General features: G+C 48.0%; 2 protein-coding genes across 3 annotated transcripts in view; both read right to left on the bottom strand.

Annotated features, from left to right (window-relative positions):
* CASC3 (CASC3 exon junction complex subunit) overlaps positions 1 to 26,546 on the bottom strand; it is a 113,620-nt gene that overhangs the window by 32,218 nt on the left and 54,856 nt on the right. The window contains exons 2-4 of the mRNA XM_050762640.1: positions 2,582 to 2,863; positions 2,132 to 2,159; positions 1,765 to 1,802 (exon numbers count right to left, since the gene is read on the bottom strand). Coding sequence (XP_050618597.1) covers positions 1,765 to 1,802; positions 2,132 to 2,159; positions 2,582 to 2,812 — 297 coding nt within the window. The 5' untranslated portion in view covers positions 2,813 to 2,863. The remainder of the gene's footprint in view (positions 1 to 1,764; positions 1,803 to 2,131; positions 2,160 to 2,581; positions 2,864 to 26,546) is intronic.
* MSL1 (MSL complex subunit 1) lies at positions 6,800 to 22,464 on the bottom strand. 2 transcript variants are annotated; one of them, XM_050762667.1, is made up of 9 exons: positions 21,061 to 22,464; positions 17,824 to 18,047; positions 14,273 to 14,655; positions 12,321 to 12,368; positions 11,804 to 11,868; positions 10,477 to 10,544; positions 9,926 to 10,050; positions 9,685 to 9,757; positions 6,800 to 9,305 (listed from the first exon to the last, which is right to left on the bottom strand). In XM_050762667.1, the coding sequence occupies exons 1-9, from the start codon at positions 21,820 to 21,822 to the stop codon at positions 9,215 to 9,217; spliced, it is 1,839 nt and encodes a 612-aa protein (XP_050618624.1). In that variant the 5' UTR covers positions 21,823 to 22,464; the 3' UTR covers positions 6,800 to 9,214. The 2 variants fall into 2 exon arrangements, with proteins under 2 accessions (XP_050618624.1, XP_050618625.1); XM_050762668.1 differs by lacking the exon at positions 12,321 to 12,368.

The following is a 26,546-nucleotide window of genomic DNA, read 5'->3' as shown; positions in this document are numbered from 1 at the left end:
CACTTCCCAGGCTCGAGGGATTCTCCTGCCTCAGCCACTTGAGTAGTTGGAATTACGGGCATGCGTGACCACGACCTGCTAATTTTTGTATTTTTAGTAGAGATGGAGTTTTGCCAAGTTGGCCAGGCTGGTCTTGACCTCCTGGCCTCAAGTGACTGGCCCACCTTGGCCTCCCACAGTGCTGGGATTACAGGTGTGAGCCATTGCGCTGGGTTTAGATCTTATTCATCCTAAGTATTATTACTTTTTTGTACCCCTATGGGTTTTTTTTTTTTTTCCATACGGAGTCTCGCTCTGTCACCCAGGCTGGAGTGCAGTGGTGCGATCTCAGCTCACTGCAAGCTCCGCCTTCCGGGTTCACACCATTCTCTTGCCTCAGCCTCCAGAGTAGGTGGGACTACAAGGCGCCCGCCACCATGCTTGGCTAATTTTTTGTATTTTTAGTAGAGACAGGGTTTCACCGTGTTAGCCAGGATGGTCTCCACCTCCTCACCTTGTGATACGCCCGTCTCGGCCTCCCAAAGTGCTGGGATCACAGGCGTGAGCCACAGTGCCTGGCCTCTTTTTTTTTTTAATGTATTTACTTTTTAAGACAGTCTCACTCCGTCACCCACATAGGAGTGCAGTGGCATGATTTCAGCTCACTGCCACCTCCATCTCCTGGGATCAAACAATTTTCGTGTCTCAGCCTCCCAAGTAGCTGGAATTAACAGGCATACATCACCATACCCAGCTAATTTTTGTTATTTTTTAGTAGAGATGGGTTTTCACCATGTTGGCCAGGCTGGTCTCAAACTCCTGGTCTCAAGTGATCCGCCTGCCTCAGTCTTCCAAAGTGCTGGGATTACAGGCATGAGCCACTGCTCCCAGCCCCTATGGGCCTTTTTGACTGTTGTTCCCTCTGCCTAGAACACATTATACCCAGTCAACTCTTAATCTTTCCTGACTGACTAGGATGGATTCAGTGCCCAGCTATAACACCCTACTTAGCCCTATCCCAGCGCTATCCTCTATCAGCAAGTGGTACAATTGCTTGAATGTTTGTCTGACTTCCTTATTAAGTTGTAAGATCTCTAAAGATAGGAATTTTGTTATAGTGTTCACTGTTCCATCTTCAAGGGCTTAACAGATTCTAAAATGTAGTAACGGTTCTAAAAATTTATAGACAAAATCTTTGATCCACTATCCAATTCCCCCTGTATATAATCCCATTAGCAGAACTCAGGACTCCACTCAACAACCCAGAAAACAAACATTTATTCTGATGGCATCTCTAGTAGTTTATCCAAAAGACAGGAAACTCTCCTAGAAACAGAGAAATCCCCACCTATAAAATGATGGATGCTCTTGGCACAAAACATTCAGAATCCTACCCTTTCAAAGTCTTCAGATAGATTTGGAAAAAAAAATCCACGAAAAAAATATCCAACTGGCTGGCTTCTTAACCTACACTGCATAAAACAAACTGTCAAACATCTTTCAGAGGACTTCAAGATGTACTCATTCTCTTATTTAGAATCTCATATTCTTCAGACAGGAAGAGAAGTCAACTAACAGTATAACACCTGTGGCTTGAGACGGCATGCCCCAAGTTTTCCCTAGGTCTAAAGAGAACAAGACATTCTGTAACACTTTCTCAGAAGCATAAATGAAGAATACACAAGAGGATAAACACGGAGGTCATGGTACGTTTGCAACGAAGGTGTGTACACTTTCTAAAAGCATTTCTGATCTGTACCATAGGAAAAAACCTGTCATACTCACTTCTGAGTCTTCTGCACTTTCATAATCCGAGAGAACAGCTGAAATAAAACAGAAATATGTGGAAAAACAGAAACCCAGAAACATTTTTTGGCTGCTTATTATAGGTCAGACTAAGAGTCTCATTTAATTCTGACATCAACCTACAACGTGGATAAAATTATAGTCTCCACTTACAGAAGGAAAAACAGACTCAGAGTAACTTGCACAAGACTACACTGCTAAAACCTATGCTCTTAAGCACTATGCTACAAAAAGCCACTCTGTGGCCCTAAATCCGTGTGTGAGAATGTCGACAGTTGGAAATAGATTTTCTGAGTTTATGTTAAAAAAAAACTCTTGTCCTAATGGGGTAAAAGATGCTACTCACCATCACCTTCAATGCCATCTTCACTCTCCTGAAGGAAAGTAGAAGACATGGGTTAGTTCTGTGATTTCCAGAGGTGGAGAGCCCAATAAAGAAATGTGGGTGAAGAGCTGAAGACTGAGCACAAAATGGTCGGAGAGAGAGACAAGTAGTAGCCAAGGCAGATCTGGTCTCCTTCCCTCCAGACCCGATTTCTGAATAAACATCCGCTTTCCATCCCCAGCGGCTCTGCCATCCTCCCAGAAACCCCCAATCCTTCTTCCCTTAGAACTCCGGATGCAAACTCGCACTGGGATAACTCCCCTTTTCTCGTAAAAACAACAAAAAAAGTCCCAGTATCTACTATCAACTCCCAGACACCTAGCATCACCTACACCCCGCCCCCGGCCGGCCGGCTCGCCGCCCGGTCCCCACCCCACCCCACCCCGCCCCGCCTCGCCTGCGCGCACTCACACACTCCGACTCCTCAGCGCTCTTGGCGCCCCCGCTCTCCACCCGCCGCAAATGAAGGGCCCCGATTCGGCCTCCGCGCTGTGAAGGCAGAGAGCCGCTGCCGCCGCCTCCAGCGCTACCGCTGCAGCTCCCGCCGCCCCGCAACGGGGAGCCGCCGCTGTCTGAGCCCGAAGCACCAGATTCCTCGTCCTCGGTGTCTTGCGAAGCGCGCTGCCGCCGCCGGTCCGCCATTTTACGGAGAACGGCCACCGCCGGCGAGCTACTTACGCACCGCGCCCGTCCGTCCCAGAGGCTGCTGGGAGGCTCGCTAGCTAGTCCCGGCGTGCTGCGCGTGCGGCGCTCAGCCATCCCGCTTGGGGTGGGCGGGACACGGGGCGGGGCCTTGGCCTGCGGCGGGTTTGCGGCGGAACCGGATTACGTCTATCGGTGATGTAAGGGGGCGTGGCGCGGCTTCTGACTTCTCTTAGGCAGGCCTAGGGCGAGGGGAATTGAGACTTCAGCTGCTTCCCGGGTTCCTGGCCCGGCCATCTTGGGCTTCCCGAGTGGAAGGCATCGACCTGTCACAGCTTTACTGCAACACTGGGGTTGTTTCATGGTTTTCTGTTTCCGTTTCTCAGTTCTACCTACGTTTGAAGCAGGTCAATTTACTGCATTCCTTTGCTTGGTAATATCACGAATCAAGGTAAATCTTAAAAGCCGTAGTGCTGCGTCAGATTTGCTACACCAGCCCGGTTTTTAAGATAACGAGCGAAGGAGAAACCAATTGTCTGCAGTGAAGCCAGAGGACTTCTTGTTGCAGCGTTTTCTCTGTGTTCTCATTTCCTCTTCACGTTTCTTCTCACCCCAGCCATCACCTGTCCCAAAGTGCAGGCTGGTATGATGCCAGTGTTATCGGTTTGGTTTGGTTTGGTTTGGTTTTGAGGCAGGGTCTCTTGCGCAGGCTGGAGTGCAGTGGCACGATCACGGCTCACTGCAGCTTGACCTCCCGGGCACAGGTGACCTCCCTGCCTCAGCCTCCTTCGTAGTTGGGACAACCGTCACACACTACCACACCCGGCTAATTTTTCTATTTTTTGTAGAGATGGGGGTCTCGCTATTGCTCAGGCTTGTCTCCTGGCTGGGCTCAAGCGATCCTCTCGTCTCAGCCTCCCAAAGTGCTGGGATTACAGGCATGAGCTACTGCCCTTGTGAGGATTTTAAAACCTATTTAAAAATAAATGGTCAGTAGAAACGGATGTTGATTCAAAATCCTGACATTATTTCCTTCTTAAGGTTCATGGAAATTCTTTGATTTTGGCAAGGCATTTGTCACCAATGAAAAGAATCAATGTATTTTCTTTGTACCATTATAAGGATATACAAAGTGCATGAGCTAAGTTTTTAGTGTACCTACAGGAGTGCCCGCTAATAATGTATGTATCAAACAAAGGCCACTATGGCATAGGATTCTTTCCTGAGTAAAAAAAAAAAAGTTTTTTTTTTTGAGACGGAGTCTCTGTCGCCCAGGCTGGAGTGCAGTGGCGCCATCTCGCCTCACTGCAAGCTCCGCCTCCCGGGTTCACGCCATTCTGCCTCAGCCTCCCGAGTAGCTGGGACTACCAGCGCCCACCCACCACGCCCGGCTAATTTTTTTGTATTTTTAGTAGAGACGGGGTTTCACCGTGTTAGCCAGGATGGTGTCAATCTCCTGACCTCATGATCCGCCGGCCTCGGCCTCCCAAAGTGCTGGGATTACAGGAGTGAGCCACCACGTGCAGCCTTTCCTGAGTAGAATTTTTATAAATAACATGGTTAAGGATCCTGATGTTTATCAAATTTATAGACAACATGAAACTGGAAGTAATTATGAATGCCTTCAGAGATTAAATGAAAATTCAAGGCCGGTTACGGTGGCTCATGCCTGTAATCCCAGCACTTCGGGAGGCCAAGGCGGGCGGATCACGAGGTCAGGAGATCGAGACCATCCTGGCTAACACAGTGAAACCCCGTCTCTACTAAAAAATACAAAAAACTAGCCGGGCGAGGTGGCGGGTGCCTGTAGTCCCAGGTACTTGGGAGGCTGAGGCAGAGTGGCGTGAACCCGCAAGGCGGAGCTTGCAGTGAGCCGAGATGGAGCCACTGCACTCCAGCCTGGGTGACAGCGAGACTCCGTCTCAGAAAAAAAATTCAAACAATCTCAGCTAATTAGACAAGTGGCCAAACGTGACGACTTGTAAGTCCAGCTCCAAAAGCCAACTGCCTGAGTTCAAAATGGAGGATATATGATTTAATAAGTGTTAAAGTAAAAGACCTGGAGGATCTTATCGATCATAAGCTAAACTGGTGCAAATAAGGCTGCCAAGTTTAGTGTCTAAATAAGGAAAGTGATAGTCTGCCACTTTGTCCTTCAGTTGTTTGGTCTGGGTCCAATTTCATTTTTTTTTTTTTTTTTTTGAGACAGTCTTGCTCTGTCGCCCAAGCTGGAGTGCAGTGACCGGATCTCAGCTCACTGCAAGCTCCACCTCCCGGGTTTACGCCATTCTCCTGCCTCAGCCTCCCGAGTCGCTGGGACTACAGGCACCCGCCACTTCGCCCGGCTAGGTTTTTGTATTTTTTAGTAGAGACGGGGTTTCACCGTGTTAGCCAGGATGATCTCGATCTCCTGACCTCGTGATCCGCTCGTCTTGGCCTCCCAAAGTGCTGGGATTAGAGGCTTGAGCCACCACGCCCGGCCTGTTTTTTTTTTTTTTTTTTTTCAGACAGAGTCTCGCTCTGTCACCCAGGCTTGAAGTGCTTTGGCGGGACCTCCGCTCACTGCAAGCTCCACCCCCCGAGGTTCATGCCATTCTCCTGCCTCAGCCTCCTGAGTAGCTGGGACTACCAGCGCCCACCCACCACGCCCGGCTAATTTTTTTGTATTTTTAGTAGAGACGGGGTTTCACCGTGTTAGCCAAGATGGTCTCGATCTCCTGACCTCGTGATCCGCCCACCTCGGCCTCACAAAGTGCTGGGATTACAGGCGTGAGCCACCTTGCCCGGCCTCGAGCCACAGCAATCTTTAGGGACTATGAAGAAAAGGAGGGATTGATCTTTTTTTCATTATCCTAGAAGGCAAAGCAAAAACCAATGGGTTTAAGTTACAAGAAGTTAGATTTTTGTCAACAAGCAAGAATTTTCAAACACTTAGGGGGAAAAATATAATGTAAAAAACAAATTGTTGAAGCAGAAGCTGGAATTTGCTCCTCTGGAATGTTATCAACGGTAAATCATGTATCGGGGTCACACTAGATGACCTCTAAGGTCTTTCCAACTGTAAGATTTTGTTAACTTAGACACCAGGGACCAAGTATCCTATAATCTCGTTTCTGAAGTTGCTAATTATACTTTTCTTTTTTTGAGTTGGAGTCTCCCTCTGTCACCCAGGCTGGAGTGCAATGGCATGATCTCGGTTCACCACAACCTCTGCCCCTCCTGGGTTCAAGCGATTCTCATGCCTCAGCCTCCCAAGTAGCTGGGATTACAGGTGCCTGCCACCACACCTGGCTAATTTATTGTATTTTTAGTAGAGACAGGGTTTCACCATGTTGGCCAGGCTGGTTTCGAACTTCTGACCTCAGGTGATCTACCCGCCTCAGCCTCCCGAAGTGCTGGGGTTACAAATGTGAGCCACCATGCCCAGCACCCCCCTTTTTTTTTTTTTGACCAGTCTTTTTTTTTTTTTTTTTTTTTTTTTTTGAGATGGAGTCTCACTGTCGCCCAGGCTGGAGTGTAGTAGGTTGATCTTGGCTTAATTCCACTTCCCAGATTCAAGAGATTTTCCTGCCTTAACCTCCCAAGTAACTAGGATAACAGGTGCATGCCACCACACCTGGATAATTTTTGTATTTTTAGTAGATGAGATTTTACCGTGTTTTACTGTTGGCCAGGCTGGTCTTGAACCACTAACCACAAGTGATCTGCCCACCTCAGCCTCCAAAGTGCTGGGATTACAGGCGTGAGCCACTGCACCCAGCCAAGTTGCTGATTATACTTAAGGAAGCACACTAGACAATTGAGAAGGATGAAACATACATTCTACTTATATACAAATGAAAGTGAGTATCTTATATAAAGGGGAAAATAATGTGTTACTCTTTTTTATTGTGGAAATGGATTTCTTTTTCCAATGTTTCAAATATACAAGCAGAATTGTTTAATGTTTGCCAATAAATATAATAAATTGAAGCAGAAGTTCAAAAATTAACAGCCACAATAGTTTATTTACAATTGAACTCTTTATAAGATATTTACAAGACAACCAATTTTACACATCAGAAATGGTATCAAAAGTTATGAATTACAACACAGACAACAATATGAAATGGGCATAAAACAAAGCTGAAGTAGACAGACAAGCAATTTTTTTTTTAATTTATTAACACTAGCTTAAACTTTGTTAAAGAAAAACAAACAACTATGTTTTAGGAGAACTGCAGGGCCTTCAGTTGAAGATTGAATTCACAGTGTTGTATCCCATGTAGGGAAAAATAAGACTAATTTTCCCCCCACACTCTAACACACTGTAATTTTGCACTTGGAACTTTGCTAATCTACTCTCCAACCTCCTTCTCAACAAAGTCAAATCAAAGGAGAATTAACCTAGAAGAGGGGACAATAAAATAAGAGGTCCTCAGGGAGAGGGAGAACCAAGGAAATAGAATCTACTTAAGTCTGGCCAAATAGCACCTCGTGGATTCTTCTCAGTCTACTTCAAGTCAGAAACTGGGGAGTCCCCTGGGTAGGGCACAAACATAATGGTTAAATTTGCTAACTCATATCCAAAATTAGGAATCTGACACATGCTGAAATCAAGAAGAAACTGAGAGGGATCAAAGAACAAAGTTAAGAGACACATTGCGTCTTTCTTCTTTTTGGACACGTTATAAAGAAATATAACATAGGTAAGAGTAAGAAAAATTGAACATCCTGCCACATTAAAATGATGGAGAACAAAGAAAATCTGGCCCAATTTTTCTAGAAATCTCCTTCTCCTTAAGGTGTGAGATGAGAGCCCCTAGTGGAATTAAGTCCTATTTCTCTCTACATCCTTGCTGCAATGAAGTTTACAGCAGGTTCCCTTATAGAGAGCCCACTCTCCTAAGCAGATGGAGTTACAAATGAAAACCCATAGCCACACACACACACACACAAAAGGAGAAATAAGAGCAGCAAGATCATCCAAGAATACTACATGTGCTGCCAGAATAATTCCTTTAAAAGTCAAATCCAGGAAGCACAGATCAACATCTCACAAAAAGCTTTAGCAGTGGGAGGCCCCTGAGGAACTTTTCTCTTCCCACAATGGTATCCCATTCTCTCTCGTGCTCCACTGATGGGCCAGCCACACACCCTACATACCTTGGCTTCTCCTCTAAAAGTGCTAATAATCTGGGGACATATTCTCTTTAAGGATAAAAGCCCCTACCTTCTAGGAGATTAGACCCCTACTTGTTTTCACACAATAGTCCTGAAGACTAAAGAAAGGCAATTCCTATATATTTGAGACCAGAGGTCTTGGCTCTATTTTCCTTTCAGATAGTTAATAGGGATCTTACACTGAGACCAAAGTGGCCTGGGAGTGCTATCCTGATATTTTAACAAAATGGGGGAGGGGAGAGGACCAAGATGGTACACATACAAATCTTATTTTTACAAAGTGAATGGAGAAGCTCATTAGGTACATCTGTTTGTTTCAAGATGTAGACATTTGCCAGCCAAAGGAAGCACCTATTTCCACACTCTCCCTCTACCCTCCCTAAGTCTCTATCCCACCACCAAGAGCCCAGCTAAAAGGATGAAGCCCAATGAAGGAATACTTGAGAAGTGATGTGATACAAGGACATCTATACAGGTTTTGGCATGCCATCCCAAATGCTAACTGCTTTTGTTTACAGCTGTAACTTGTTCTGAAACTAACCATCCCCACTTTCTTTTCCAAATATTTTGTTTTTTGAGGGGTAAAGAAATTCAGTTACCCATTAACTGAGAAAACAATCACAGCCAAACATCCCTTTCCACATGACTGTATCACAGAATAGTTTTAAGAGAACTATCTTCACAGTTATCTACCAACTCTCCGATGTCTTTTATACTCTGTGAAGATGGCTTGCTTCATCGCTTCACTTGTCATTCCTCATCTGGTCCTAAAGCTCATGGTGAGGTTGTTTGTTTTGTTTTAGGGTTAAAAATCACTATACCCACTATAAGGAGGGTGTACCAGGGTGAGAAGAGTGCCATGCAGGCACAGTTCTAAAGGAAGGGGTTGCTTCATCTTCCACATGTCTAATGAAGAGAGCCCTTTTACCCCTTTAACATAGGCAAATGTATAGAAACAGACCCCTGAAACTTCTGAATCTGCCAGCCTATAGCTTTAGCTTGAGAGCCCATTTCCCACAAAAGGGAAAAGAAATCCCAATCACCCTCCATAACTCACAAATAGCCAAATGGAAGAGTTTTTGTGAAATCAGAGTGATGAAAACAAAGTCAAGGGAGTATGAAAGGGTATTATCAGCGAGTGATAACATATGTGAGGACAAAGGTCACATATACAGGTCTCTGCCACTCTCTGGAATGGCATGCTACAACTATCTGAAGACAAGGTTCTTGCCAGCACAGCTATTTCCTACACGTCCGGTGAGGTGTTTGCTTCTTCTGGATCTCCAACCTGCATCGGCTACGCTCATCCAACCAGGGTAGCTCAAAATTCCTGGCAAAAGAGGATGAAGAAATGAACTTGCAAGACTAGAAGGGATTCAGTGTGGACGTGATAGCAACTACAAAAATGTCACTATGTCCCTTATCACTCCTATCTCTGACTAGTTTGGAGTGTCTTTCCTGCCTCAAAGCCAGAACAACTGTGTACCATTAAAGTGATGGAATCATCTACTTCTATCTCAAAAAGCAATCCTTCTAATTATTGGCTTGGGAATCTTACTACAAAAGCTCGTTGCCCAGGTAGCCTCATTTCTGTCAAAGACCCATGGCTATCCCTAAGCCACCTGGTTCCACCTCATATCTAGGCTTCCATGAAGTCTGAGAGGGATGTGTAGGTTACCTGGAAGGGGAGGAAAAAAACGTATACTTACTGTGGAGTTAATTTTGGTAATGGTCGTCCAAATGCTACAACAGGCAAGAAGGGGGTAATCATCAAACTTTCAACTATGGGAGAAAGTCAAACAGGAGCTTATTAGTAATATAGATGGGAAATGTCTAGAAGTTATATCTGCTCCAAAATACACTTCATTCATTCAGAGCAAGTTGTACCCTGGAGCCTTGCACCCTCCTCCTTCTTTGAAAAACCTATTCTTTTAGATGGACACAACTTACCATCATCTGGCTCAGGGAAAAATGAGGTAACCTCAGGCTCAGATTCCTGAATTCCTTTCTTTTTATACATTCTGAGCTGCAGTCGCTGTAAAATTCTTTGTTCCCTGATCCTCTGAATATCCCATCTGGGAAAAACAAACCAAACAAAACAAACAAACCCAACATTACTGTTTACGCAAAACCTGCTCTATAAAAACAACTCACACAATCCAGATGGTAGGAAGACTCCTGCTGACTCCTCTAGACAGGGTAAAGAGAAATGCCTGCCTGGTTAAAGGAGTGCTGTTTTAAGCCTACTGCCTAGATCATGTGTTGGTGTTCCACAGAAAGTAGAACTGAGGAAGGTCATACACAAAAAGAGGCCAAACATGTTTTCCTACAACAACTACCATTTCCAACTAAGATATTCAACCAACTGGGAAGCCAGTAATGTAAGAGTGTTAAGTGCCCCAAGATTCTCCACAGCATGAAAGAGGGAGGTCAGGTTCCCTGATCCTCTGTCCTAGGTCCTAGGGCTCAGTTGTTTCCAGGATGGGCATCTCTGGCCTCACCTTTTCCTTCTCTTCTCATCCAGCTCCAGTTTTGCATGCCGCTTCGAAAACACACTGTCATCCAGGTTCTGTGTAAAGAAAAGCAGCTGATAAGCTATTTATCACCATGTATTATTAGTTACACACATATACTAATTTCCAGCTTCCAGGAATGTAAAATCTTTCACCTTCCAGTTCTACCTGAGTCTGTGGGTTCCATGGATAGTATGGGAACCTCCTGGTAACAGAATCAACAAAACACATACTCCTTTCCCCATCCACACCCTTTTAGAATCTCCAAATTTCAAAATCATTTCCTAACTTTCCAAGGTAAACACCACATCAAACTAAAACCCCCAGACTGCCATAAACTCTCCTCGCCTCCATACTTTGTAGGAATCTGACCTTAAAATAATCAAAACTTTAAGAGTCAAATGAGCTTAGAATATACAATTTTATGGCTGAGGGGTACATGCTTTTTTTTTTTTTTTTTTTTTTTTTTTTTTTTGATGGAGTCTCACTCTGTCACCCACGCTGGAGTGCAGTAGTGCGACCTTGGCTCACTGCAACCTCCACCTCCCAGGTTCAAGCAATTCTCCCTGTCTTAGCTTCCCAAATAGCTGGGATTACAGGCGTGCACCACAAAGCCTGGCTAATTTTTGTATTTTTAGTAGAGACAGGGTTTCACCACATTGGCCAGGCTGATCTCTAACTCCTGACCTCAGGTGATCTACCTGCCTCAGCCTCCCAAAGTGCTGGGATTATAGGCATGAGCCACCGCACCCAGCCCTGACTTTTCTACTTAGCATAAAATCTATTTTGGGCTGGGCGCGGTGGCTCAAGCCTGTAATCCCAACACTTTGGGAGGCCGAGACAAGCGGATCACAAGGTCAGGAGATCGAGACCATCCTGGCTAACCCTGTGAAACCCCGTCTCTACTAAAAAATACAAAAAAACTAGCTGGGCGAGGTGGCGGGCGCCTATAGTCCCAGCTACGCGAGAGGCTGAGGCAGGAGAATGGCGTGAACCCGAAAGGCAGAACTTGCAGTGAGCTGAGATCCGGCCACTGTACTCCAGTTTGGGCGACAGAACGAGACTCCGTCTCAAAAAAAAAAAAAATCTATTTTGAACACTACCTAGCTATTTATTTTTTAATCAATCACTTAACTACTCTGGACCTGTTTTTTCATCTATAAAATGAAGGAGCTGGACCAGATAATTTCTCAAGTTTCTGTCTGGCCTTAAAATTCTATTTAATTCATCCATAGTACTATGACATTTTCAAGTTATACCCTCATGTTCTATTTAATCTCTTACTCTCTTCAATTGACTGCTCTTGGTTACCTACCTCCAAAAGGTCTGAAGGATTTGGGTCCCTTAGAGGCTCTACTGAGTGGTCCCTCCAAGAAGGAACTGAAAAAAAAAAAAGAGAGAAAAAGAAAGGGAGGAGGGGTGGAACCACCCTTAAATCTAAAGTCGCACAACTATTCACTAGGATAAGAGGTCTCTCCCCAGATGAGACAAAGTTACCAAGTGATAGGAATCCATTCTATGGCCTCCCTGAAGCCATATTCAGTGTCCTTGCTATGGTATAAAAGAACCTAAAATGCCATTGCAGTCTGCCAAACTCAGGATCACAAAAACCCTAAACCAATACCTGACAATTCATATAATGGATGCTATAGCAGTTCCTGAAAAACAACTGAAATTTGTTGTCATTTTGAAGTCTATAGTAGTGTAATCAATCATACACCAAGAAATCTCGCTCTCCCACATCCAGTGGATGGGGAATGCAGCTCCCAACCATCCACCATCCCACCAACCCCCACCCCAGGCCCAGCCAGCACAATTCCTATTCTACTCACCAGCCAAGACTGAAGTTTCTCCTGCAACACTTGATGGCATCAGACACCCTAAATAATGCAGGAAAGAAGAATAATCTCAGTGTAAAAAGAAAAAAAGCCCATACCCCAAATGGAGGAAAGGATCATCACTGAAGTTCTCACTAGGAAGCCATTTTGTTTTTTGAGTTGTTCTTTTGAGAATTTCTCTCTGGGGGAGGGGAAGAGGGAACAACAGACAAAAGAAAAGAAAATAAGCCCACCACTTTTTTTTTTTACACTGAGACGACTTCTTTTCTTCATTATTTAGGGTGGTTTCCCTGCAACAGTTGATGGCCAAGGATATCAAACCTTAAACTCAGAACATGGCAGGTGAGTAAAAGTTGACCCTATTTTTCAAATAAAAGATCAGTGTTCTCAAAACTTACATATGTAGTCTTCTTAAACAGCTCCCTCCTCCCTCCAAACAAACTACCTTGCTGGTCCAGCCTGAACAACATGCACAAAAACTTTGGCTCCCCTAGAACAAGCCATTGAGCCTTCCTCTTGAGATAGGGGCAACAAGAATAAGGATTCACATGTTTATTCACAACTCAGGCTCCTCAAGGGGCTGGGATCTCCCCAATCAGATTCCTTTGTTTCACTATGCCCACAATCTCAGAGGTGTTTGAAATTGTCTGTACTAGGGAAGACAGGATTTTCAAAAATAGCCAGTCACACAGAACAGCTCTGGACCAAGCCATTACCCAATCCCGGATGGGAAGTTGCTTCACGTTTCTCTTAAGTTGTTACGCAGCATTGCCATGGCAGCAAAAAAGGTTAACCATTAAGGAAGAACCTGTTCAACTGACTGAACCAACAAAAATCTGAATCTAGATCAGGATCCTGATCTAATGTACTCAAGTGTGAGGCCTAATAGAGGTTAGATCATTAAGATGACTAATCTAGCTTTCCCACTTAATTTTGTCACCAAAACAGCCAAACAAAGCCTGGAGAATGCTCTTGTCTCACTGGAATGGATTTCTATCCCCATCCTGCTAGGCAAGACACAGTGGTAGAAACTTGGGACTGCGGCTCTATCCTAGAAGGCCTCCCCAACCATTACCCCAGAGTAACCGCAGTGACTAACATAGACTAATATTACATGATTGAAGGCACATTCCAGTTACTGGTTGATGTAGAAGATAGGGGAGCATCTCTGTGTGGAAGCCATAAACGAAAAAAAAGGGAATGAAGACCAAGGTCCCACACCCCACACCCTCCCCAAGCAGCTCAGATATCCCAAGATAGTCCTTATTGTTTGAAAAATAGTTTGTAGACCATTTTATTTAAATATATGAACAACCAATGGGCTACTGCAATCCAAGTAAACTCTTCACATTTTAGAACCTTTGTGAAGTATAGTAAGATAAAGTAAGACTGTTGGTCTTTGGCAGATTCCTCCTGCCCCCCAGACAGGGACATAGATATACAGATAAATGTTTATATAGTTAAAGAGCGGAGGCCCAGGTGAAAATTCCCCACCACAAGCTGGCTCCCCAACCCAAAAATTACCATTGGCCCCTGAGAACACCCAAAGACCACCCTCCCAGATTTCACACAATATCAATTGCAGGAACAGTCGTGCATGGCAAAGTATAGTTCTATGCATTTCACAGCACAGAAAACCCTTCTTTCAGAGGGCATGCAAGTTGCCGGAGATTACACCCCCAAGTCTGGTGCTCTTGTGATGAGCAACTTACTGGCAAACACATCTCCCAGTGTTGTAAGCAGGCAAATACATTGAGCACATTTTGCTGTAATTCCATCTATTTGCAATGCCTGCACAGTGTCTGTCTCTGGCTGTTAACTTACTCATTCTTGACAGAACTCTGCTTTATTGATTGCACTTTTTTAAAAATGCCAAAGGCATTTTCACACTTGTTAGCTTGACCGCCACCACTAGGGTATAAGAGCAAGTGTTCTCTATGCCTTACTTGCTACAGTCTCCTCCTTCTTTGGAGAGGATTCCCGTAATGGTAACGGTGATGGGGGAGGCTGGTGCCAACGACACAAATACATTTCTGTGGTGGAAAGGTACGGCAAATCTTCTATCTCACTTGAGAAGGCTTTCTCCTTGGGATGGGTGCTGGGTCCCTTTTGGGGAGTGGAGAGTCTTGGTGGGGTGTCCACTGAAGACCGGGGCTTTTCTGGGGTTTCTTGGCTCCTCAATTCACGTTTACAAACAGTTTCAGATAAGGAACCACAGGGTTCCTCTTTAATAGGAGAGTGCTTAGGAGTTTTTGTTTTGACTTTTGAAAATTCAGGAGCCAGCTTTTTAACAGGAGTCTTTCTTTCTGTACTTCCAAATGGGGATTTCCTATTAGATAGGGAAGAAAACATTATAAAATATATTGACACTTGAATAAAATCTAATTTGAATACATTCTGGAGCAAAAGAATAAACTGGTTATTTTGCCCCAAAATGACAAGTATTCAGGTACCTAAATGTCTGGTGTTCATTTGGCAGTCATGAGCAGGAACAGCCCAGGCTTAGCAGTATATAAAATAGGCCATTAGTAAATTTTATTTTGTTTTGTTTTGTTTTTTGAGACAGAGTCTTGCTCTGTCACCCAGGCTGGAGTGCAGTGGCATGATCTCAGCTCACTGCAATCTCTGCCTCCCAGGTTCAAGCAATTCTCCTATCTCAGCCTTCCAAGTGGCTGGGATTACAGGCATATACCACCATACCTGGTTAATTTTTTTTGTATTTTTAGTAAAGGCAGGGTTTCACCATATTGGTCAGGCTGGTCTCGAACACCTGGCCTCAGGTGATCCACCCACCTAGGCCTCCCAAAGTGCCGGGATTACCAGCATGAGCCACCGCACCTGGCCAGTAAATGTTTGTTGAATAAGGAGTTTTCATGCTTAAGAATATTCAAGGTCCACCAGGTGCAGTGGCTCACGCCTGTAATCCCAGCACTTTGGAAGGCCGATGTGGGCGGATCACTTGAGGTCAGCAGTTCGAGACCAGCCTGGTCAACATGGTGAAACCCCGTCTCTACTAAAAAAAATACAAAAATTAGTTGGGCGTGGTGGCGCATGCCTGTAATCCTAGCTACTTGGGAGGCTGAGGCAGGAGAATTGCTTAACCCTGGGAGGCAGGGGTTGCAGTGAGCTGAGATCACGCCACTGCACTCCAGCCTGGGCGACAGAGTGAGACTCCGTCTCAAGAAAAAAAAAAAAAGAAGAATATTCAAGGTCCTTTAGCCAACATCATTAGGTACCACTACAACCCACTACATTAGGTGCACCTATTTCCTGTAACCCAGAGATCAGTCTCTTTCCTTTTCCCCCCAACCCTGTACCACATTAATTATAACTTTTATTTCCTTTTTCTTGCTGTCTGCTGGCATTCTCTAGCCTCTTTCTTCCTCCCTTCTTCCCCTACCACATCTCAAGGAAGTCATCTCCCTTCCTCTTTACCAACCTAAATTTTATACTCCTTTTTTTTTTTTGAGACGGAGTCTCACCCTGCTGCCCAGGCTGGAGTGCAGTGGCGCGATCTCAGCTCAGTGCAACCTCTGTCTCCTGGGTTCAAACGATTCTCCTGCCTCAGCCTCCCGAGTAGCTGGGACTACAGGTATGTGCCACCACACCCAGCTAATTTTTTTATTTTTCGTAGAGACAGGGTTTCACCATGTTAGCCAGGATGGTCTCAATCTCATGACCTCGTGATCCGCCTGCCTTGGCCTCCCAAAGTGCTGGGATTACAGGTGTGAGCCACCGTGCCCGGCTATACTTCTTTTTCAAGACTGATTTCCTACTTAAAGTTTCACAATTCTAACCCAGAATAATTTTTAATATCCCTGCATCTTACAAAACTTAGTTTAATGTCTGTAATCCCAGCTCTCTGGGAGGCCGAGGTGGGAGGATCACTTGAGCCCAGGAGTTCGAGATCAGCTTGGGAAACAAAGTGAGAGCCTGTCTCTATAAAAAAATAAAAAAAGTTAGCCAAGCATGGTGGTGAGTGCCTATGGTCCTAGCTACATGGGAGGCTGAAGTAGGAGGACCACTTGAGCTCAAGAGGTGGAAGATGAAGTGAGCCATGTTGGCGACACTTGCACCCCAGCCTGGGTGACAGAACAAACAAACAAACAATAAACCTTAGTTTATATCAGGTGTTGTACATCTACATATTTTACTGCATTTGAATTCTGAGTTTTCAAAATGTATGCCCATCCTTACAGTTGGGCTAATTTCTCTGAGTCCAAGGACAGTTCCATTTTACCTTTTTTTAAAAACTGAAACAGGGTATCACTCTGTCACCCAGGCTGGAGTGCAGTGTGCAGTGGTACAATAACAGCTCACTGTAGCCTCAACCTGCCAGGCTCACGGCCTCAACCTCCTGAGTAGCTGGGACTACAGGTGCATACCTCCAGGCCCGGCTAATTTTTGGATTTTTTGTAAAAGTGAGGTCTCACTATGTTGCCCAGGCTGGTCTCAAACTCCTAGGCGCAAGTGATCCCTCCCTCCCCACCTTGCCCTCTCAAAGGGATTACAGGCATGAGCCACCACGCCTGGCCTCTATTTTACTTTTCTATGTCTACCAGTGCACAACACAATGAAGGAATTTAACACTTCCTAACTTGAAGTGAATTGCTATAGTTTTAAGAAACTCAGCTGTCACACTTGTTGTCCATTCTTTTTATGATGTAAGCTGCATTCAATAACTATTTTTTTTTTTTTTTTGAGACGGAGTCTCACTGTGTCTCCCAGGCTGGAGTGCAGTGGCGTGATCTCGGCTCACTGCAAGCTCCGCCTCCCGGGTTCACGCCATTCTCCCGCCTCAGCCTCCCAAGTAGCTGAGACTACAGGCGCCCGCCACCACGCCCGGCTAGTTTTTTGTATTTTTAGTAGAGACGGGGTTTCACCATGTTAGCCAGGATAGTCTCGATCTCCTGACCTCGTGATCCACCCGCCTCGGCCTCCCAAAGTGCTGGGATTACAGGCTTGAGCCACCGCGCCCGGCCTGCATTCAATAATTATTACTGTGACCAAAATACTCCTAAGCAGACTTTTACAGTCCGCATAAGAATGTTTCAAGATAGTTTCTCAGCACAGAATACTTTAAAAAAAATTTTTTTGATGGAGTCTCGTTCTGTTGCCAGGCTGGAGTGCAGTGGCGCAATCTTGGCTCACTGTAACGTCCGCCTCCCGGGTTCAAGTGATTCTCCTGCCTCAGCCTCCCGAGTAGCTGGGACTACAGGCACCCGCCAGCATGCCTGGCTAATTTTTTGTATTTTTAGTAGAGACGGGGTTTCACCATGGTGGCCAGGATGGGCTCAATCTCCTGACCTCATGATCCATCCACCTCGGCCTCCCAAAGTGCTGGGATTACAGGTGTGAACCACCACACCCGGCCCTCAGCATAGAAGACTTCTAAAGCAAGTTATGACTGCTATAAAACAAATTCATAAATCCCAATAATCCCCTACTCTCAATCACTAGTAACAAGTGTCCTCATCAAACAAAGTTATCAGCACACCTTTTATGTCCCTTTCCACTCCGCCCACATGAGAAAGGCTTGGGAGGCAGAGTCTGGGATGTCTCAGAAAGCTCCGGCTGGCACTCCAGTTTAATTTTCTCAGATAGCTCTGTTTCCTCTCTCTCTTCAGTTTCATAGCCCTGAAACAGCTTGTGCCTTTCTTTCTCGTTATCCTTCTTTACCAGCTGCATCCGCCTTTCCATACGTTCAATCCGAGCAAGGAGCTAAAAGAGAGAGTAGCAAAATGCAGACTTAACACATAAAAAATTAAACACACAGATACTTAGCCCCATTTAGGAATCATATAGTCTTCTGCCTCTTTCTATGGACCACATCAACTCAACTTTTTAAATAGGCAGACATTAATTTGAACAGTTTCCCTTAAACAAAAAAGAAAAGACAAGGTATACTGTTTAATTTTAAAGGCCAAACTAGATGGGAAGAGGCATGGGGGAATTTGTAGTTCATTCTTCTGTAAGGAGATCCTCTCCACTGGGAGGGACCATAACATGCCTTTTAATGGCATGGTCTCTGCTACTGCTATCCTTGTGGTTCCAAGTTGGTTTGGGAGTTTCCAGAATTAATTGTATACATATTCTTTTTTTTTTTTTGAGATGGAGTTTTGCTCTTGTCACCCAGGCTGAAGTGCAATGGCTCACTGCAACCTCCACCCCGCGTTCAAGCAATTCCCCTGCCTCAGCCTCCCGAGTAGCTGGTATTTCAGGCGCCCACCACCACACTGGGTAATTTTTGTATTTTTAGTAGAGACAGGGTTTCACCATGTTGGCCAGGATGGTCTCTATCTCTTGACCTCGTGATCCACCTGCCTAGGCCTCCCAAAGTGCTGGAATTACAGGCTTGAGCCACCATGCCCAGCCTCCATGTTCTTTTAAGAGGCCCTAAGATTGTCCAAATTCTATCCTCTCTACTTCTACCCCAAAACTCTCTGCACAACAGAAAAGTGCAAACAGTACATTGAGAAGGAATTAAGAGCTCATACAGTGCTACCAGGAATGGCAGTGTTAACCTCGTGATCCACCCGCCTAGGCCTCCCAAAGTGCTGGAATTACAGGCTTGAGCCACCATGCCCAGCCTACATGTTCTTTTAAGAGGCCCTAAGATTGTCCAAATTCTATCCTCTCTACTTCTACCCCAAAACTCTATGCACAACAGAAAAGTGCAAACAGTACATTGAGAAGGAATTAAGAGCTCATACAGTGGTACCAGGAATGGCAGTGTTACTTGAAAGGGGTATGTGTGGGAGGGGGTACTTTTAAAACAATGAACATTTCATTTGGAAAATAGAAATCAGTACCCATAAATTCCAACCATCATGACATACACACATTGCTTTGTATTTGAGGTAACACAAAAAATTATACCTATTCATCTAAATATTTATTAAAATCAAAGTTCCTTAGTTTTAATTAAAAGGACTAAAAATCTAAACAGAAAATGGAAGTCTATTATCATTGAAAACTTTGTGTTAGTTTAGTTTTGAGAAAAGGTGTTGTGCTACTTATACTCTATTACAAGAATTTTATCTGGGTTAGACAGTGATATTAATGCTGCCTTCATTACATTCATTGCATAGATTTCAGACAAGGCCAAACAACAACTGGAATAAGTGAAACAAGCTTAAGCAACATTAAAATTGCAATACACAACAGAAGCAGTGAGTACCAAGTTCTGACACTCTATCCTTAACTCACCCCACTTTTCCTGACTAGGAAAGCCTGCAAAGGGGCCATTACCTCAGGAACTGAGCAGAAACCTCCATAATCAGCAGAGAACCCCCCATCAGCCATACTCTCATTTCATCTCCTTGTATATGTTTTGATTCACAGCCCTTAACCACCGTTTGTGGGTGACATTTCCTTGATTTTTTCTCCTTCACTGGTCCTTGTCTTCCCACTCCCCCCCATAGAAGGATATGATCTGTTGTAATTACGGTACCATCACACCCCTAGACTGCAGTACAGTCTGAGCAGTGCCACCTCCATGTTGAGTAACTTCCACAAATCAACACCATGAGATATTTTAATGAGACCTGCCCCAGCTCCCAATCCACCTTGCAGAATGCATTCTCCAATAAAACAGCCACCCGATGCGATTCATTTGGAAAGCAAACAAAATGAATAGCCGCCTGCTCCCTTGCTCAGCTCTTAGCGCACACGACGCCAGAAAGAGGAGAGAGGGAGAGATGAGGACGGCGGGGAGGGAGGGAGAGAGCTCTTAGAGAGACAGACACAGAGAGAGAGAAAGGGAGAGAGAGAGAGGGAGGGAGAGAGGGAAAGAGAGATTGCTGCAGCCTGAACACAACAATTGTAGAAACCATGTTTATTTTTAAGCAGCTGTAAGGTATGCTAGCACAGTAATACCCCCCACCCCAGATTCCCTCATATCTGAAGGAATATGTTTTAACGCGGAGGTGCCCTTAACTACTGTTGCAGTAAAAACAAGCCTGTGTCGTCCAAGCTACTCAGAAGTAAAGAAATAATAAACGACTTTCCTACTCCCTAAGATTCTAAAACAAGGATGGGGAGGTATATTTAATACATTTAATAAGCTTACTTTCCCCTGATGCCCTAAAATCTTCCAGCTTCAAACACCATGCTTATACAAGGGACCTGGTCAGTGGGTCATGTATTAGAACTCAGGTTCCTATTAAAAGCTGTCTGAAATCAAAGGCAGTGCTTCTCTTAATATCATTTAAGAAAACTAAAATAGGATTCCATATAAATCACCTCTACCCCTGTGCCCACTAAAAGGCCTACTGCCCTCCTATCTAAAGATGCTGCAGCAGTGGTGAGAGCAACAGCTGCTTGCTACAACCCTCTCCTCCACCGTGCATTTCTAACGCAATAGCTCTTTAATTTAACCCTTCCATAAGGCCACAACACCTACACCCCACCCTTTCATTTTTAACCCCTCAGAGATCAGGTCTTTTCCCACTAAACATCTTTCCCACACGTCTGGGGCTGTCATTTTAAATTAACCCTTTGGCACCTGAAACCCCTCCCCTTCCCCCTGGGAGGTTGCCCTTTAACCCTTCCCTCCAACCCAACGTGTCTGTGAGCCTGACTCTCAGAGACCCAGAGCCTAAGATACTCCTTTGCCGGTGGCCAACCTCCTTTACCCTTAACCCGGGGGTGCCTTAACCTCCTACAGCCCCCTTCCCCCGAGCATGCGCACAACTCGCTCCTCGGCCCGAATGCAGATTAACCCCTCCCGTACCGTGTCTCTCTCTGACTTCAGCTCCTCGATCTCCTTTTCCTTGGCCTGCAGCTGCTGCTGCTGCTGTTCGATGAGGTCCAATTGCAGCAGAAGGATCTGTTTGAGGCAGGCGGCCTGACTGGAAGCTCCCGAGCCGCCACCACCCCCGAGAGGGCTCTTCCTCATACTCTTCCATCTGCCCTCGCTGGCCGCCAGGGTCCCGGCGGTGGCGGTGGGCGCGAGGGGTGGCGGCCCGGGCAGAGGTAGTGGTGGGGGTCCCGCCGGGTCCGAGGCGGTGGCAGCGGGGGAGGCCGCCCCACCCTTGTCCCCAGCCCAGGGCGTAGGCTCTTTGGCCGCCGCCACGAGAGAGCCCGTCTGAATGGGCAGCACCGCCTGATACTTGGGCCGGGGGCTGCAGCCGGCTGCGGCGGGCTCCCCCCCAATGCCGGCTTGCTTGGTGGCCGGGGGCGGACAGGGCAAGGGCACCGAACCGCCCCAGCTCTCTTCCTGCTGCCCGGGGGCCGCCCCGGCCGGGAGTAACAAGCCCCGGCCCTTGCCGCCGCAGCCGGCCGGGGAAGGCGCGGGGCTCCCGCCCTGGGAGGAGGCCAGCGGGGGCCCCGGCTCCTTGAGCTTACGGTGCCGGGGGAGGAAGTGGGCTTCGGCCGCCCCGGGCTCGTCCTCGGGCCCGCCCAGCGCCGCAGCCCGCTCGTAGTCCAGTCGCTGCTCAGGGTTGCCGCCGGCAGGGGCCGCGGCCGCCTTGAACACCGCGGATCTCATGGTCATAGTGGTCCGGAGCAGCGCCGGGCACCGAGGCGGAGGAGGGGGTGGGGAAGGGGCGAGGTGCGGGGGGTCGAGGACTAAGGGGGGGAGGGGAGTTTGGCGGGCTCGCCTCAGCAGCGCGGCGGCAGGCCTTCGCTAGCGCGGCTCCTCCGGGACCCGGGCGCCATCCCGCCGGCGTGCGGAGACGTGGAGGCCGCGGCTGAGGCCCGCCGCCGGCCCATGGGGGCCTCGCCGCCGCCTCTGCTGCCGCCGCCGCCGCCTTCGCCTCAGAGGCAGGAGCTCGCACCCAGCCGCCCCCGAGCTCATCCCCGGAGCTCGCTTCGGCCCCCCCTGGCCCGGCCGGGCCCGCCTCGTCTCCCCACCCCGCACCCCCCCTTCCCCGCCCCGGCCCCCCGCCCCGGAGCTCGCCTCAGCCGCCCCGAGCCTCCATTTCCACCCCCCTCCTCCTCAGGAGGGGGTGGAGGGCTGGGTCCGCCCAAAGCCCTCCTACTCCGGGAGAGGGGGTCTGTCGCCTCCCCCGGGGGTCTCCGCGGCTCAGGGTCCCCCTCCCCCACAGTCACCCCCGGCGCCTCAGCGTTTCCCTTTAAAAAAACGGAGCCGCTCGTAGCCGCCACCGCCGCAGCCGCCGCCGACCGGAGAACGCATGCGCGGGGAGGGGAGCGGGCGGGAGTGCACCGGGAGCCGAGAGGAGGGAGGCGGGCCGCGCTATTGTGAAAGGGGCCGCCGCCGCCTCGAGGGGGGCAGGGAGGGGACCGCGGGGGCCGGGGGCCGGCGAGGGGAGGCCGGGGCTGATGGGCGAGGACCGAGGAGCGCGCGGAGGAGCGGGGTGAAGGTGGGCTGCCGAGGGAGGGGTGAGCTGAGGGAGGGTCAGGAGAGGGAAGAAGGGCGAGGGCGGCGGCGGGGAGAAGGGGAAAGCGGAGGCTCCCCGGGAAAAAGAAGCGCGAGAGAATGGAGTTGAGAGGAAGGAGGGTGCAGGCGGCTTATGTGTGGCCTACATGGGAGCACCCGGAGCGCTTCACGTCCCCGGCCTGCGCCGGGCGGCCCCTTCCTCGGGCACCTTGGCAACGCGCCTGGCCCACGCCGGAGGGGCCCCGCGGCCTCGCACGCCTCCTGGACCAGTCAGGATCCAGGCTCCTCTTTGAGCCCGCGGGTGTTTCATGGGGGTGGAAGTCTAACCCCTCCACCCCGTCTCCCCAGCAGTCCCACGCGGGTATGGGAGATAATGAAGTTCTTTGTCTCTAAAGGATTCAAACCAGAAACTCGGGGACCTCTGGTTCCCAGAGGGAGGAAAATCCATGATGTCTGCTGCCCAGGGAGCTATTGCCACCGCCTCCTTGGGATGAAGTATTGCCAGCTACCAACAGTTCCTTCCCAACGGCCATCTTCCAGCCTTCTTAAACAACTCCTAGCATCTTCGGGAGGCTCTTGAAGGACTGAAGCAAAGGAAATCTCTGAAGGGATTTAGTCCTTGAAAGGGATAGGGATACTTAGGGTGTTCTATGTTGAGCGCTTCTTCCTATCTCTCCAGCTTCATGTATGTGCATCTTTATGTGCAAGCAACTGAGCCAACAAGTTCTCAGAATTCCTCGTGAAAAAAACTTTTTTTTTTTTTTTTTTTGAGACGGAGTCTCACCCTGTCGCCCAGGCTGGAGTGCAATGGTGTAGTCTCGGCTCACTGCAACCTCCGCCTCCCTGCTTCAAGTGATTCTCCTGCCTCAGCCTCCCGAGTAGCTGAGATTACAGTCACGCGCTACCACGCCCAGCTGATTTAGTATTTTTAGTAGAGACAGGCTTTCTCCTTGGTCAGGCTGGTCTTGAACTCCTGACTTCAGGTGATCTGCCCGCCTGGGACTCCCAAAGTGGTGGGATTACAGGCGTGAGCCACCGTGCCCGGCCCTGAAATAGTCTTAATTGCTTGTTTTTCTTTTCTGTCTGAGGTGTGCTTTTTAGAATCTCTATGGAGATGGAGAAGACTGACATTTTCTGGCCTGATGTGAAAACCTCTCATTAAAGCTGGGTCTGTGGCCGGGCGTGGTGGCTCGCGCCTGTAATCCCAGCACTTTGGGAGGCCAAGGCGGGCGGATCACGAGGTCAGGAGATCGAGACCATCCTATCTAACGTGGTGAAACCCCGTCTTTACTAAAAATACAAAAAAATTAGCCGGGCGTGGTGGCGGGCGCCTGTAGTCCCAGCTACTCGGGAGGCTGAGGCAGGAGAATGGTGTGAACCCGGGAGGGGGAGCTTGCAGTGAGCCAAGATCGCACCACTGCACTCCAGCCTAGGCAACAGAGCGAGACTCTGTCTCAAAACAACAAAAAAAAAATTGTCTGTGCTTTGTGGGCCCGAAGCATGAAACACTGGAAATTTTAAACAAATGGGTGTGAATGTGTTACAAAGCCAAGAGAGCCCAGCCCTCTTCCAACAGACTGTATAGCCTCCGATCAGCAAGGAAAGTATTGAGCTTAGGGACACCAACTAATGGAGTGGGCAGGGATGAGATGGCACAAAGAATGTGGTGATCTCTTTCCATGTCAAGGCTTTCCTTTTTTTTTTTTTTTTTTTTTTTTTTTGAGATGGAGTCTCGCTCTGTTGCCCAGGCTGGAGTGCAGTGGCCAGATCTCGGCCCACTGCAACCTCTGCCTCCTGGGTTCACGCCATTCTCTTGCCTCAGCCTCCCAAGTAGCTGGGACTACAGGCGCCCGCCACCTCGCCTGGCTAGTTTTTTGTATTTTTTAGTAGAGACGGGGTTTCACCATGTTAGCCAGGATGGTCTTGATCTCCTGACCTCGTGATCCACCCATCTCGGCCTCCCAAAGTGCTGGGATTACAGGCTTGAGCCACCGCGCCCGGCCAATCAAGGCTTTCTTGTGTGTTAGTGGCACTGGGTCTCGCTGTGTCCCCAAGGCTAGAGTACAGTGGCACAATTACGGTTCACTGCAGCCTCAACCTCCTGGGACAAAGTGATCCTTCCACCTCAGTCTCCTGAATAGCTGGGACAACATGCTTGGGCTGCCAAACCTGGCTTTTTATTTTTTGTAGAGATGGAGTCTCCTTTGTTGCCCAGGCTGGTACTGGACTCGCTCAAGCGATCCTCCCAGCTGGGCCTCCCAAAGTGCTGGGATTATAGGAGTGAGCCACTGTGCCCAGCCCTCAGTGTCAAGACTTTCTGCACTATCTCTACGCTGACAGCTCCCTAATTTATGTTTCTTTCTGGACTCATCCCTTAACTCCAGAATCATATATCCAACTGTCTAGTATATATACCCAGTTGGATGTCTAATAGGTATTTCCTTTTTTTTGGACAGAGTCTTGCTCTGTCGCCCAGGCTGGAGTGCTGGAGTGCAGTGGCACAATCTCTGCTCACTGCAAGCTCTGCATCCCGGGTTCACGCCATTCTCCTGCCTCAGCCTCCCGAGTAGCTGGGACTACAGGCACCCGCCACTACGCCCAGCTAATTTTTTGTATTTTTTAGTAGAGACGAGGTTTCACTGTGTTAGCCAGGATGGTCTCGATCTCCTGACCTTGTGATCCACCCGCCTCAGCCTCCCAAAGTGCTGGGATTACAGGCGTGAACCACCGCGCCCAGCCTAGGTATTTGAAACTTACATCTAAAAATCAAGCTACTGAATTCCCACCACCCAAATAACACTTCTACAGTCTTCCTCTCTTTTTTTTTTTTTGAGACAGAATCTTGCTCTGTTGTCCAGGCTGGAGTGCAGTGGCTCAATCTTGGCCCATTGCAGCCTCTCCACCTCCTGGGTTCAAGCGATTCTCCTGCCTCAGCCTCCTGAGTAGCTGGGATTACAGGTGTGCACCACCATGCCTGGCTAATTTTTGTACTTTTAGTTGAGACGGGGATTTCAGCCGGGCGCGGTGGCTCACGCCTGTAATCCCAGCACTTTGGGAGGCCGAGGCGGGCGGATCACAAGGTCAGGAGATCGAGACCACGGTGAAACCCCGTTTCTACTAAAAATACAAAAAAAAAAAATTAGGCCGGGCGCGGTGGCTCAAGCCTGTAATCCCAGCACTTTGGGAGGCCGAGGCGGGCGGATCATAAGGTCAGGAGATCGAGACCACAGTGAAACCCCGTCTCTACTAAAAATACAAAAAATTAGCCGGGCGCGGTGGCGGGCGCCTGTAGTCCCAGCTACTCAGGAGGCTGAGGCAGGAGAATGGCGTGAACCCGGGAGGCGGAGCTTGCAGTGAGCCGAGATTGCACCACTGCACTCCAGCCTGGGCGACAGAGCGAGACTCTGTCTCAAAAAAAAAAAAAAAAAAGAGACGGAGATTTCACCATGTTGGTCAGGCTGGTCTCGGACTCCTGACCTAGTGATCCACTCACCTCGGCCTCCCAAAGTTGGGATTACAGGCGTGAGCCACCAAACCCAGCCCAGTCTTCCTCTCTTTGTCACCGCATATCTAATTAGCCAATCCTATTGCCTTTCAAAATTTATGTCCAAGTCTGGACGTGGTGGCTCACGCCTGTAATCCCAGCACTTTGGGAGGCCGAGGTGGGCGGATCACGAGGTCAAGAGATCTAGACCCAGGCCGGGCGCGGTGGCTCAAGCCTGTAATCCCAGCACTTTGGGAGGCCGAGACGGGCGGATCACGAGGTCAGGAGATCGAGACCATCCTGGCTAACACGGTGAAACCCCGTCTCTACTACAAAATACAAAAAAACTAGCCGGGCGAGGTGGCGGGCACCTGTAGTCCCAGCTACTTGGGAG

Source organism: Macaca thibetana, chromosome 16, assembly GCF_024542745.1.
Source record: "Macaca thibetana thibetana isolate TM-01 chromosome 16, ASM2454274v1, whole genome shotgun sequence".
Taxonomy (NCBI): Eukaryota; Metazoa; Chordata; class Mammalia; order Primates; family Cercopithecidae; genus Macaca; species Macaca thibetana.
Note: the sequence above shows the minus strand (reverse complement) of the source record. Positions and strands in the feature narration are given on the sequence as shown.

Coding starts and splice junctions, on each gene's coding strand:
- MSL1 (XM_050762667.1), bottom strand. CDS start 21,822: ATGACCATGAGATCCGCGGTGTTCAAGGCGGCCGCGGCCCCTGCCGGC. Junction 14,656..17,823: donor AGTGGAAAGGGACATAAAAG/GTGTGCTGATAA, acceptor CCTATCTAATAG/GAAATCCCCATTTGGAAGTA. Junction 9,758..9,925: donor TTTCCCTGAGCCAGATGATG/GTAAGTTGTGTC, acceptor TTTCTCCCATAG/TTGAAAGTTTGATGATTACC.